General features: G+C 37.5%; 1 protein-coding gene across 1 annotated transcript; it reads left to right on the top strand.

The window, feature by feature from the left end:
• Positions 1–221: 221 nt before the first annotated feature.
• LOC114922456 (olfactory receptor 14C36-like) lies at positions 222–1,145 on the top strand. Its single transcript, XM_029283830.1, has one exon. It carries the CDS (start codon positions 222–224, stop codon positions 1,143–1,145), a length of 924 nt encoding a protein of 307 aa, XP_029139663.1.
• The last annotated feature ends 13,497 nt before the right edge of the window (positions 1,146–14,642 follow it).

Genomic DNA, 14,642 nt, shown 5'->3' with positions numbered 1-14,642 from the left:
ATCTCTAAACCCAAGAATATAAAGAAAATCCATAAGAATTGACAGTGGTTAAATATCTGTCAGAATAATTCTGAATTTTAAGAAAATATATTTTCATGATACTCATAATGTTTAAAAAAAAATAGAACAAGATGTTAAAGTAATCTTCACTAAAACCTTCTGCAATTGAATAGAAAATATTTTAACAATTCTTTTTTTTCCTTTTCTTCTAGGGTTTAAGAATGAATAATGATACTTTCGAGTTTCTTCTCTGGGAATTCTCAAAGATTTGGGAGCTACAGGTTATGCATGTGGCTTTGCTACTGATACTCTATTTAATGACAGTGACATGGAATGTTCTCATCATCTCAGCTGTTGTTTGTGACCACCATCTTCACACCCCCATGTACTTCTTCCTGATGAATTTAGCCATGCAGGACATTGGTTCAGTATCAGTCATTATTCCTAAAACTCTTTTTAATTTTCTTACAAATATAAGAAGTATTTCTCATTCTGGCTGTATTGCCCAAGTAATGTTTTTGTTGTTTTTCCTGAGCTGTGATACTTCTCTCCTTACTGTCATGGCCTATGATCGATATATTGCCATCTGTAACCCTTTACATTATGAAATGATAATAAACAGGAAGGCCTGCACCAAGATCATTGCTGGTGTATGGACTGCCAGCCTTCTTAATGCTTCATTACACACTGTTTTCACTTTTATGACTCCTTTCTGCTCTAATAGTATAAACCAGTTTTTCTGTGAAATCCCATATTTACTTAAGATTGCCTGTTCTGATTTATATGTATCTGAAACTAGATATCAAATTTTCATTGCTATGCTATCAACTGGTTGTTTTGTCTTTGTCATTGTTACTTATATGCATGTCTTCTCTGCTGTTCTGAGAATTCCTTCTGTTCTAGGGAGGAAAAAGGCCTTCTCTACTTGCTTACCACATCTGTTTGTTTTCTTCATATTTTTTTTTACTTCTTGCCTTGCTTACCTCAAACCTACAGCTGACAGTGAATCACATGCAAACTTCATAATAACAATAATGTATTCCATTATTCCATCTATGTTGAATCCATTAATCTACAGCATGAGGAACAAAGACATCAAGGTTGCTCTTTCAAGAGTTTTTGGTAAAAAAATATTGTTTTTTTAAGGAGAATATGTTGTACATCTTCTTATTTTCAAATAAGAGAAAGTAAGAGAGCTGATAAAAATAAGATGCAAATGTAAATATTTTCACAACAATTTTCCACTTTCCAATATACTATATAAAGTTCAAATGCTTTTTAAAATTTATTTATCAGATTTGACTTATCTCTTGTAAGGTTGAAGTTGTGGTGCACTGAATCATATCTGATTGTTAATGACTACAGAGACATATATGTTCAATTTTCTTGCCAGCATTTTAAGTAGTAGCTGAAAGAAGAAGTTTCCTGCAAGGACACCCAGTTGGGTAGTGCTGGACCCATGCTCATTTTTCCCCAGTTCTTTGACTTAACCACCAGATAATACTGTCAGAATACTTAGACAAAAATCTGTATCCTTTGTTTGATGCCAAAGTGTCAGAGATAATTATCACAACAGTTATTCTGCAAAAGACAGTTAACAGACAAAAAAAAAATTAGAATTGTATGAAATATTGAATTTAATACAACTTTACATATTTCCAATATGGATGTAGTACAGAAAATCTATAAACAATGGATTTATTAGGAGAAAGCATTTGAAAGTAAATAATCCTGTTTGGGTATTTTACAAAAAAATAATAATGCAAATTGTGTTCAAGAATTTCATATGAGAAATGTTTATTGAGGTTTTCATTTTTTAAATATATTTTATTGATTTTTTATAATAACAGTCATTAGTACTTGGTAAAGAACGTGTTGTCTGGGTTTATATATTTAACAACGATCAATAATAGTTAATTTCCATGATTTCATAATCAATATACTAACTAGAAATGCCTTGTCTTGATCCTCTCTTCTTCCAATAATATTCTCCTTTTACCAGCATTGAGCAAATATAGTTGTTAGTATTTTCAATACATGTAAAGTTGAATATATATTTTTTTAATATTTATATAAATAACAATAACATCCATATGTAGCATCTTTTCTGATCAGCTTATTTTACAATTGCATTTGCAAAAAATCATCTTATGTGAATCACTGTAAGTCCTGTTTTCAGAATTCTTATGTAAGCTTAATTTTCCTACAGTAATCAAAACATTTCTTATCAATTATAATTTTCTCAAAATTGATTATATTTAAATAACCAAAACATTTTGTTTGTTTAAATTCATCCCATTACTTTTACATTTCCCGTATCATAAAGTGATACTATATTATTTACAAATCTCTTGTTATAAAATCCATTCATATCCAGAATTTAACTATTCTTTTAACCATATTCAAACAAATGTTTAGTCATGTAGTACTCTATCTGGTAGGTTAAATCATCTCTCTTGAGTCTAGCTCTCACCTTCTTCTTTTGCCAGGCAGCTTTTCGAATAACTGTGTTCAGCTTGCCAGGGGATTCTTCCTGTATTTTTATAAGTGTTGTTAAAAATGGGAAAGACAAGTTGAGTAAGACGCTTTTGAGGGGGATTTTCACCCAATTATATTTGTTAAGAAGCTTCCACTTTCCTTCTCCCTCAATTTCTCTTTTCATCTTTTATCTCTCAAACTCTAGTGGTTCTTCTGACAGCTCTATAGTCCATTTTTTCAAATCTTTTTTTCTTATCCTCAGTTTTGTTTTGAAATCCTAAACAATAAAATGTCTTTTATATTTCTGATATTATGGCAAATTCTTGCAGATTTTTCTTTGTCTGTGTTAAACTAATTTTTCTTTGTTTGTAGCTGTAATGTATTGAGGAAAGTCTGTGAATTAAGATGCTGAGGACTGTGAAGAAACGGTTAGCTGGCCATGTGGCCAACAAGCCAGACTTTCTGTCTGCAGACGATTTATTATGCATTTAAGTGGGAGAATATTGTGTTCCTATTGGCTGCTGCCTTTAGGCTGAGTTTATAAGTATGGGTGGAGTATTGGTTGTTCAGTTTCAGTTTTGACTTAAAAATAAAGAAAGTTGTTTTTCACCTACTGCCTCTTCAATGTCGCATCGAACCGAATACATAACACTGGCAATGAAGGTGGAATCGTGCTGCCTCACCACGAAGAGCTGAGTCACTATGGGAATTAGGCCTAGCAGATGCTTGGTCAGAATGGCGTTCCCCCCCCACTCACTCTATCCTACCAGTATGGAAACGCTGGAGGAGAGTGCTTCCATAGGTCCACTCTGGAAGTTCCATGGAAATCTGCGCAGCACGAGGCATTAAGAGGCCTGCAAAAAATTCACCATGGCTAAGATCAGAAAACTCTCCAAATTCGACGTTGCTCATCCAGAGAGGTGGAACTCCTACGTCGCCAGAGTTGAAAACTACCTGCAGGTTAACCAAGTTTGAGACAACAGTCTGAAGGCTGCGACGCTGCTGTGTGTGTGCGGTCAGGCGACATTTGACATCACCGAGAACTTGGTTGCACCAGCTCTGCTCGAGTCCTTTACGTACTCAGAATTTAAGAAGATGCTCAAAGAGCACTTTGAGCCCAAGTTATCGGTCATTGCCTGGCAGCACATTTTCAAACAGTAAGACCAATGTCCCGGCAAGTCTGCTACCAACCTGATAGCCGCTCTTTGTCAAGCGGCCCGACCTTGCGAATTCAAAGGCCTTGAAGAAAGACTGAGGGACTGTTTAGTTTGTAGTTTGTGGAATCAGGAGCTTCAACAGAAGATATTCGCAAAAGAGACTATCTCATTCCAAGATGCATTGTGGGAGATCCCAGCTGAAGAAGCAACTGGCAGAGCTGTCAAGGCCCTATGGCTCTCCAAGACCCCTCCTTGCACGGAGGCCGTCCACCAAGAGGACGCCGAGAGTGTCAAAGACTCCGAATCAGACCACGATCGGTTACAGCAACCACCTGAAAGAAGGCCCCAATGACCAATTGACAAGACAGTTCCTTTTTCTCAATGTGTTGGGTGTGGAGACTGACACAAATGGCCAGAATGCTGGTTCCTCACAGCAACATACAGGGCGTGTGGCAAGCAAGGGTTGCAGGAGAGAACACTCATCAGAAGAGTTGTCTCGGAAAGGTACCGGGGTTCCCAGAAAAAACAGGGTGGGCTATTGCGCTAGCCAAAGGAGCGTGTTTAGGACAGGTGCCCATCGCCCACTCAAGGAGAAGTTGTATCTCAAAGTCAAGTTGCAAGGGGTTCCTTGTGACATGAAGTTGGGCACGGGGTCAGCTTTATCAATAATTTCCCAAAGGACCCTCAGCAAATTTGTAATCATAGTGGCAAGCGAGTAAAGTTCAGGCCATCGAACCTCATTCTAACCGATTTTCAAAACTCCTGTGTAACAGTCAAGAAGGAGGCCACACTCGGGGTGCAGTTCAGGAATTTTGAGGGTCCCCTGGAAGTTGTAGTAGTTGAGGGCAACCACACTAGCCTCATTGGGCTCAATTGGTTTGATGCATTGGGAATTCAAGTGACCGGGTTAAATAGCTTGCAGATGTCGATCCTTTCGGCAGTTTGTAAGGAATTTGCTGATTATTATTATTATTATTATTATTATTATTAAATTCAATTTATATCCCGCCCTTCTCCTTGCGGACTCAGGGAGGCTGACAATCGATTAAAATACACAAATGACAATTACAAAATTAAAATTAATTAAAAAGAAATATTTAATCGTAGTCCAATTAAAATATAATTAAAACCCCTCTAAAAATTACCCTAGGCCAGTCCTGCAAGCTGGAATAACCAAGTCTTAAGGGTGCGGCGGAAGGAAGGGAGATCAGGGAAGGGAGATCAGCTCAGAGTTAGGAGAGTAGAAAGGGCCCCCAATTGCCCTCCAGTTTGACCGTACAATAGCGCCAATAAGGATAAAGCCTCGTGGGGTGCCTTTTGCCCTTAAGCAAAGAATCAATGCAGAGTTGGACAAACTGTTGCTTCAAGGCATTTTAGAGCCGATGGATAGCAATCCATGGGAAACTCCCATAGTTACACCACTTAAGGCCAACGGGGAGGTCTGCATTTATGTCGACTATAAATGCATGCTAAATAAAACCCTCCAATAGCACTTGTATCCTGTGCCTGTTGTCAGCCACATTTTGGCATCTCTACAGGGAGGTCACATTTTCACCAAATTAGATTTGGCCCAGGCCTTTCAGCAGCTGCTGGTGGACAACACCACGGCTGAGACCCAGACCACAGTAACCCACATGGGAGCCTTCAAGGTGTGGTGGTTACAGTTTGGTGTTAGTGTAGCCCCGGGGATTTTTCAGAGCATAATGGAGCACACGCTCCGAAACATTCCAGGTGTGTGCCTATATTTTGATGATGTCCTCATAGCCAGGGAATCAGTCAAAATCCTAACTGATAGGCTTAGGGCCGTCTTGCATCGTTTCCATGAAGCTAAAGGAGAAAAAATGTAAAATTGGGGTTACTTCCACAGAGTTCCTTAGTTTTCATATAGATGCTGAAGGCATTCATCCTGCTGAATCCAAGCTCAAAGCAATTCAGCAGGCACCCAGTCCCAAGACAAAAGGAGAAGTTCAGACCTTTTTGGGACTCCTTAATTTTTATCATGCCTTCTTTCCCCACAAAGCAGCAGTGGCAGAGCCTTTACACTGGCTCTTGGACAAGAAGGCTCAGTGGAAGTGGACAAAGTTTTGCAGCAGTCAAATCACTGCTGTCATCAAATGCGGTGTTGACCGATTTTAATGAGCAGCTACCAATCAGCATTGTGTATGATGCATCCCCGTATGGGATTGGAGCTGTGTTAGGCCATCTTCAGGCTGATGGGACACAAGTTTCCATAGCCTATTATTCTATGACCCTCTCTTCAGCGGAATGCAACTATGCACAGATTGATAGAGAGGCATTGGCCATCGTGGCAGGCATAAGTAAATTCCATGTATGGCCACCATTTCACGGTCTTCGCAGACCACAAGCCACTTCTGGGGCTGTTCAGTACGAACAAGGAAACACCCCAGATTATTTCTCCTAGGATGTTGAGGTGGTCAATATTCTTGTCCGCTTATAGTTATTGTCTGATCCATAAACCGGGAAAAGAAATGGGCCACACAGATGGCCTTAGTAGGCTACGCCTACCGCAATTAGAGCCAGACCCGCTCCTGCTAACTGCATTCTGGCTATCCAGGATTTGCCAGAATCTCCCCTTAACGCAGGGGATGTAGCTGCTGAGACAGCTTCAAACAACACGCTGAGCCGCGTGTTAAATTGGGTGCTCACAGAATGGCCAGAAACGTGCCCGGGGCCTAACTTTCAGAATTTTTGGAGAAGGAAGAACGAGTTATCCACTCATAAGGGTTGCATTTTGTGGGGCAGTCGGATCATAATCCCGACCTCACTGAGGGCTAGAATCCTTGAAGCGGAGTGGAGCATTGGTTGTTCAGTTTCGGTTTTGACTTAAAAATAAAGAGAGTTGTTTTTCACCTACTGCCTATTCAATGTCGCATCGAACCAAATACATAACAGTAGCCTCCATCTTTGGGTCACTTTCCTCTGGTTTTTGTTCTATTGTCTGATTTATTTGTCCATTTTTTTGTCATCATTTTCTGAGAGTTTAGGTCAGGGGTAGGCAACCTTGGCTCTTTTATGACTTGTGGACTTCAACTCCCAGAATTCCTGAGCCCAGTGTATTTTCTTTCCACTATTCCCAGAGCTGTTCTCTATTTAGTAAGATTCACTGAGGATAAAAAGGAACAAGTTGTGTTCTATTTCTAGTGTCTTGCCAATTTCTGAGGCAGGGCAGCTCTAGTTCTATACTATGATTTCCCCTCTAGATGCAAATAGATTATGCAGACACTTCTATTAATTAACTGGACAGGTTTAATGTGTCATTCAATAAATGTTGTGATATGTGCCCTGGTGGCAAAGTAGTTAAACTGCAGTATTGCAGGCAAACTTTGCCCACAGCTGGGAGTTCATTCCTGATGGGGTTCCAGGTTGACTCAGCATTCCATTCTTCAGAGATCGGTAAAAAGAGGACCCCATATTGTTGAGGACAAAAATGTTTATATTATAAGCCACCCAGAGAGAGCTGTAAAGCACTATGGGGTGATAAATAAGCCTAAAAGCTATCGCTATTGCTATATGAATGTAGTGTCATGTCACCTTTCCCTGCAATTGTAATGCAAGCATGTTAGTACATCTTCCCAAATAATATTAGCACTTCACATTTTTAAGTAAACATAATCTCAGGACTGATTCAAATATTACAAATTACAAAAGAATTATAAAGGAAAATATAAAATTTGAAGAAATAATATCTAAAAGTTCATTATCCTTTTCTTCTAAACTTTGTTATAGTAATCTTTACATGAGATAATACCAAGGATTTATTCCACATGCCTTTAGTAAAAGTATAACAAAAAGATCAGGTTGGTTAATGAAACTCCCTTCCTTCCTTCCTTCCTTCCTTCCTTCCTTCCTTCCTTCCTTTCTTCCTTCCTTCCTTCCTTCCTTCCTTCCTTCCTCCCTCCCATCCTCCCTCCCTCCCTCCCTCCCTCCCTCCTTCCTTCCTTCCTTCCTTCCTTCCTTCCTTCCTTCCTTCCTTCCTTCCTTCCTTCCTTCCTTCCTTCCTTCCACTCTATCATCTCTGTCTGTGTCTCTCTTTAATCAATTTTAATTCAATTCAAAGAGAAATACAAATACAAAAAATCAAATATATATACCAAACAATAATGTAGACACGTTCATCAAATTAATTACTTATTAAGATATAATACCCAAACAAAATAATAACACAAAAAGAAACACAAATAAGAAAGATGCAAAAATCCCTCCAAGAATTAACTTATCATATTGATGTAAATCACCTAAACATACCATCTACTCATTTAATGATATAACAAATTACACTTTTCTCATTTTTAAAATTATTATAAAATCAATGTAAAAGTGAAATTTATTCTGTCAATTTTTAATAATTAATAAAACCTTCTTTAGAATTAATATTTTTGCAGAATATATATTGAAGGAAACTGTATTGGAAGAAAAGGACATGGCTCTAAAATTATGGGGAGACTCTCCAATCACCTGCAATATGCTGAGGGTGCTAGCCTGAAAGTTGAAAAAGCATGTGATCTACAACTTCTAGGAATGAAAGGCAAGGACCACAGTAGAAATAAAATGACGATTTAATATAAAGAATAACAAACCAAAGCCAACATGAATAACCTATTTTCAAATTAACAGTGAAAATCTTGAAGTGGTAAAGAGCTGACCCAAAAAGACAGACAGTTCAACTATACAGGTAGTCCTCATCTTGTGACCACAATTGAGCCCCAAAAGTTCCATTGCTAAGCAAGGCAGTTATTAAGTGAGTTTTGCCCCATTTTGTAACCTTTTTGCCACAGTTGTTTAGCAAATCACTGCAGACATTATGTGAATCATGTACTCATTAAGCAAATGTGGCTTCTCTCATTGATTTTGCTTTTCAGAAGCCAGCTGGGAAGGTTACAAATGGTGATGACATGACTCTGGGACAGTGCAGCTTTGATAAACATATGCCAGTTGCCAAGTTTTGATCACATGACCATAGGGATGCTGCAATGGTCATTGGTATGAAAAACTTTCATAACTCACTTATTCAGTGCTATTTAATTTTGAGAGATCAATAAACAAATGGTTGTAAAGGCTACCTTTACTGTTACCAGCAATGAAGGGTTTGAAAAAGATACGGATGCTGGGATGTATCTACACCTGCAAAGATCAGAAATGTGCAGACATTCTGCTGAATTGAGAGCGTGAGGAGAGTTTCAAGGAGCTTTCACAGGAAGGTAGTTAGGGTAAAGAGAGAGCAAAGGAAAGGTCTCACCCAGATCTTCCACGGTGCTTGATTGAGCTTAGTAGTGCTTTTGGATTTCAGCTGGTGCAGCTAGATGGTTGGCCATGTCTTCTATCGATCCAAAGGATCTGCCTCAGCTCAAGGGGGAGGGCTGCCACTCTTCCACCCTCAGGTGAGGGTCCTCCTCAGTGGTGGTCGCCCCTCCAGGGTGACTTTCAGCCCTTTCTAGGGTCTTTCGATGGAAAGAAACCAGACGGCGGGGGAGGGAACTCTCCCCATGCATCCGAAGGCGCCGCGATCAGGAACCAGAAGCCATTTGCAATGGGTTATTAATGTAAGTGATGTTGTGTTATTATGCTTGCTATGTTCCAAATTATTAGCAAAATAAACCTCTGAATCTTAAAGTAAGAATTATTGTTTTGTGTTGCTGTCTCTTGTCTTTAACATTGGGTTTTTCCACGACACCTGTTTTCCCAAAAATAAGCCCTACCCCCAGAATAATTCCTAGCTTGATTTTTTGGGCTGGGCCTAATATAAGCTCTACACTGAAAATAAGCCCTAGTTTTCAGGCGAGGCACATACCTAAAAATCAAACTAGGGTGGGGGTAGGGGGGGACCTACTTAACTTACTGGTAGGACTGCTGTGGCAGGCCTCCCATGCCCCGAAACTTGTCATACCATGTGGCTCATCATGCCGGTGCCGCTGGTTGTGGCAGAAGACTGCACAGTGCTTCGGGCCATTGCTGTTCCTCATGGCAGGATGCCGTGCAGCAATTTGGGTTGTTGCTGCTCCTCGTGGCAGGATCCAAAATGCCGTGTAGCCTCCTGCCATGACCAGCAGCAATGGATGGCCCAAAGCAACATGAGGCCTCCTGCAAATGGCCCAAATTGCCATGCAGCCTCCTGCCATCAGCAGCAATGGCCCAAAGTACAATGTAGCTTCCTGCAAATTCTCTGAAGCACCACGCAGCCTCCTGGTAGCCTTACTAGCATGAAGCACCATGTGGCATCCTGCCAAAATCGGTGGCACCGGAGCCAAGCGCCACGTGGTATCTGGCTGCAAGTGGCATAGGCGCAATGTGCCACATGGCGTCTAGTTGCAAATGATGGCAAGCAGCTACTGAAGAAGTCAAGCATGACACGAAAGGTGTCAGGGCGTGGGAGGTAGAAAATAAGAAAATAAGACCCAGTGCCTCCTTTTGAGGCAAAAAAATTATGAGACTGGGTCTTATTTTCGGGAAAACACAGTATTTAGAGAAGAATCCAAATTATCTTATTTTCTAAAGAAAATTGGACAATATGCCTCAACAAAAATCTTTTGATTCTTAAGTAGTAGTAATTATACTGAAATTGAATTTCCTACCCCATAAAACCAAAATAAATGATAGAAGTAGTTGATAACATCATCCTTAATCTAAAACTAAAATATTATAAAATTGTGACAGTTTAGATTTTTATTACTTAAAAATGATAAAGTCTATTTAGTGCTCAAATATTTTTCATTAGTAAGCCTGCAAATTAGTTGTCCACCACACCCCCATTTCCCCATTATAATAATAAAGACACTTGGGCAATCATTGAAATAGTTTTTGTTTCTTTTTTTTTCCTTTGTTTTTAAATCCACCCCCAGTACCTTATCTATACTATCAATTAAGAGTTTTTTCTTTAATCCTTGGGGAAATGGTAAGAGACGTTAGATAAAAACCTCATAGAAATTCAGCATATTATTACTCATGACTCTAAAAAGACAATCAGAAAATAAATAAATAAATCTGCATGACTAAAAATGGATTAAGTTGGTAAGTTATTAATTTTTTTGAATTGTCCATTAATGGTCTGTTTCTTCCTTTAAATTTTCATAAGTCTTTCCTTCCCTTTCTTTTGCAATTATGATTCCAAAAAAATACAGATTATAATGTAAGTGTTAGCTGTCTACAAAGAAATGATTCATCAGTACGTTTTATTTAAGAAGAGAGAGAAAAATAAATAAACACATTATTTTTCTTTAATCATTTTGATTATGCCCTTATTTTAGTACAGAACCCAGGGTTTTTTACTTACATCCTAACGTTGTGCTACTATTTAAAATGGACTGTTTGAGAATATTTCTTTGAAAACATTTTCATTTACTTTCTAAACAAGGTGATTCCATAGAGTTCTTAATTCAGATAAAATTGTAAAATAGAATTGAAGGCTCTGATTTGAGGCCATTTTTAAAATCTCAATTTTGTATAGAACAAAGTAGAGAATACAGAATCAAAGTATTTTTCTTTCTGGATGCCATAATTCAAACACTGCAGTTTATTAAGGGCCATTTATCAAGGAAGTTTGTAATGATGGTTTTAAAAAAATGAAGCAAAAACAATTCATAGTCGCTAAAATTAATAACTGCGGCAAATCCCAAATCAAAATAATCATATTTCTATAACAATTAAAGAAAAAAGTTTAGCAGAGTTGGTAATTCTGAAATGAGCAGAATTTATAAAACACTAATACAGAACTCTAGAGTTATGCCAGTAAAAGATAAAAACGTCATATATGACAATTTAAACTTGTGTATTATGGTATATTAAATTCATTTCAACCAATTATGATAGCATATTATATCTGCCAGTTACACTATGCTGGTTAAAGATGAAGTGTCTTTTTCTTTTTTTAAAAAAAAGGGGGGAAGAGGGAGGAAGAGAGACTATAGTTATGTCACATTGATATATTTAAATGTACTTGGATTTAAATCCAACTTCCATTAGATTTTATCTGTTGGATAAGAAATATTTGTTTTCTTTAAGCTCCCAGTTTTGAAGAATTATTGTTACAGAATGCCCTAAGGTTTGATATTAATGATATTAATGGTTAAAAATCTGTGAGAGTCATCACCCTGAACTTTAAGGAAGCACAATAATAGAAATCTGTTGCTCAGAATATTTGAATAAATTTGGAAGGTCAGGTTTTAATCTAATATCTATGAAATGCAGTATTCCACAGATAACTCAAAATGATATTGAATGCAAATAGTTTAACATTTTTTTTCCCTTTTTCTTCTAGGGATGTAATCATTAAGAATGGATAATGATACCTCTCAGTTTTTTCTTTGGGAATTCTCAGAAATTTGGGAGCTACGGGTTATGCACATAGTTTTACTACTGATATTGTATTTAATGACAATATCAGGGAACCTTCTCATCATCTCTGCTGTTGTTTGTGACTACCACCTTCACACCCCCATGTACTTCTTCCTGATGAATTTAGCCATGCAGGATGTTGGTTCCATTTCAGTCATTGTCCCCAAAGCTGTTTTTAATTCTCTCATGAATATTAGGACTATTTCTCATTTGGGATGTGCTGCCCAAGTCATGTTCTTTGCCTTTTTCTTGGCCTGCGATGTTTCCCTCCTTACTGTGATGGCATACGATCGGTATATTGCCATTTGTAGTCCTTTACAATATGAAATGATAATGACTAGGAAAGCCTGCACCAAAATGATTGGTTCGCATACCTAACGGTCAGAAGAGTTACGAAGTAATGTGTGGTAAAAGTGAAAATAATGAGGAAAGACAAGATTATAATAGTTAGTCAAGATGACACTTTAGGGAATAAATGAATTCTAAAGGACAGGACCACATATACGTGGACTTTGACCTCAAGATTAAAAGTCATCATGTAATTATAAACCAACAAAATAAAAATTCCTTGTATCTTATATTCATGTTTTCTCTGCTGTTCTGAAAATTTCTTCAATTCAAGGAAGGAAAAAGGCCTTCTCCACTTGCCTGCCACATCTTATTGTCTCCTCCCTATTTGTGTTTACGGCTTGCTTTGCTTACCTAAGAGACATATCTGACAATCCATCCTACCTTCAATACATAATTACAATGCTGTATTCTATTATTCCACCCATGACTAATCCATTGATTTACAGTTTGAGAAACAAGGACATCAAAGTTGCTCTTTCAAGACTTCTTAGTAGAGAATATTTAATTTTAAAGAAGTATTAACTATATGCTTATCTATGTTTGCATTTGATCATGAAAGAGAAAAATAGACATACGACATACAGTTTATATAACCATCATTCGTATTGCAGGTAACTTACTCTAATTTAAAATGTTCATTTTATTCTTTTATAAGCCTGATTTCATCTTTGCTGATTTTGCTATTCAATTTAAAAAAAAAATCTTAGGGACTGCTTTAAGGACTTTTCCTGATTTTCTGGGTATATCAATATAATTACAATTAGCTTGTAATTATATTGATATACCAGAGAATTGGGAAAAGTTTGGTTCTATTAACATTTTAGTATGTGGAATATAATGCTATTTGATACAATTCACTTTAGGCATGAGGTATAGCCTTGGTTAAAAGTGAAAGACTTTCTCATTGATTTTCCTGGAAAAACAGGTAGATGTAACAATTTATATATATATTGATAGAACTAGATGCAATTCCCTACCTTATAAAACAAAGGCTGTCAGTTGTATGGACATATTTCTGCATTCAATGTTGTTAGAAGTCTTTTTAAAACACTATTATGATTCTCATTCGTATATCCAGTACATATGTATAAAATCAAACAATCAGAATAGAACTGGAAGGGACTTGGAGGTCTTCTAGTCTAATCCCCTGTTCAAGCAGGGGACCCTATACCATTTCAGACAAATAACTACCCAGTCTTTTCTTAAAAAGAAGAGTGATGAAGCAACCAGTGATGAAGCACCCACAACTTTTGATGACAAGCTGTTCTACTGGTTAATTGTCCTAACTTCTTATGAAGTTTCTTCTTAACTCCAGTTTGCTTCTCTCTTTGATTAATTTCCATCCATTGTTTCTTGTCTTGCCTTCTGGTGCTTTGGAAAATAAGTTGATCCTGTCATCTTTGTGGCTGTGCCTCAAATATTGGAATTCTGCTATCACCCCTAATCCTTTTTTCTCTAGACTAGCCATACCCAATTCCTGCAACCATTCTTCATATAGTTTACTCTCCAGGACTTTAATCATCTTAGTTACTCTTCTCTGTACTTTTTTCCAAAGTCTCAACATTTTTTTTTGTAACGTGGTGATCAAACCTGGATGCAATATTCCAGGTGTGGTCTAACTAAGGTTTTATAAAGCAGTACTAATACTTCATGTGATTTTGATTCTATGCCTTGTATTTGCAACCAAGGATTGTATTAGCTTTTTTGGCTGCTTCCACACACTGCTGGCTCATAGTTAAGTGATTGTTCACTAGGACTCTAAGGTCCTTTTCACCATTGCTGCTTTTGAGCCAGATTTTGCTTAATTTGTACTTGTACTTTTTATTTTTCTTGCATAAGTGTAAAACCTTGCATTTCTCCATGTTAAATTTGTTGGATAGGGCCCATTGTTCAAGTCTGTCAAGATCCTTTTGGAAACGGAACTATTCCTGCCAGCTTAGTGTCATCTGCAAATTTATAATAATTTATATAGTACCATTAAGGACTACTCATTGAGTACAGTTTGTCTGGTGGTAATGAGGTCTATCCCATAAGAAGTAAGTTGTGATTTACTTTGTCAAATGTCTTACTGAAATCAAAGTATAAGATTGGTTTGGCATGATCTATTTTCAACAAACCCATGCTGGCTTCTAATTATAACTTTATTTGTTTCAAGATATTCACAGATCTGATTTTTTATTATCTTGTCAAGGATCTTCCCAGATATTGATGTCAGGCTGATTGGTCTGTAGTTTCTTGAGACTGTTTATTTATTTATTTTTGAAGATGAGAACCTCATCAGCTCTTTTTTAAACCTCAGGTAGTTCC

The sequence above is a fragment of the Protobothrops mucrosquamatus genome, unplaced genomic scaffold (assembly GCF_001527695.2).
Source record: "Protobothrops mucrosquamatus isolate PMUCROS unplaced genomic scaffold, P.Mucros_1.0 scaffold247, whole genome shotgun sequence".
In the NCBI taxonomy this organism is placed as follows: Eukaryota; Metazoa; Chordata; class Lepidosauria; order Squamata; family Viperidae; genus Protobothrops; species Protobothrops mucrosquamatus.
The sequence above is the reverse complement of the archived record's forward strand: the minus strand, read 5'-3'. Positions and strand labels throughout refer to the sequence as shown.

Bases quoted from the DNA above. Each gene is read 5' to 3' on its own strand.
- LOC114922456 (XM_029283830.1), top strand. From the start codon at position 222: ATGAATAATGATACTTTCGAGTTTCTTCTCTGGGAATTCTCAAAGATT.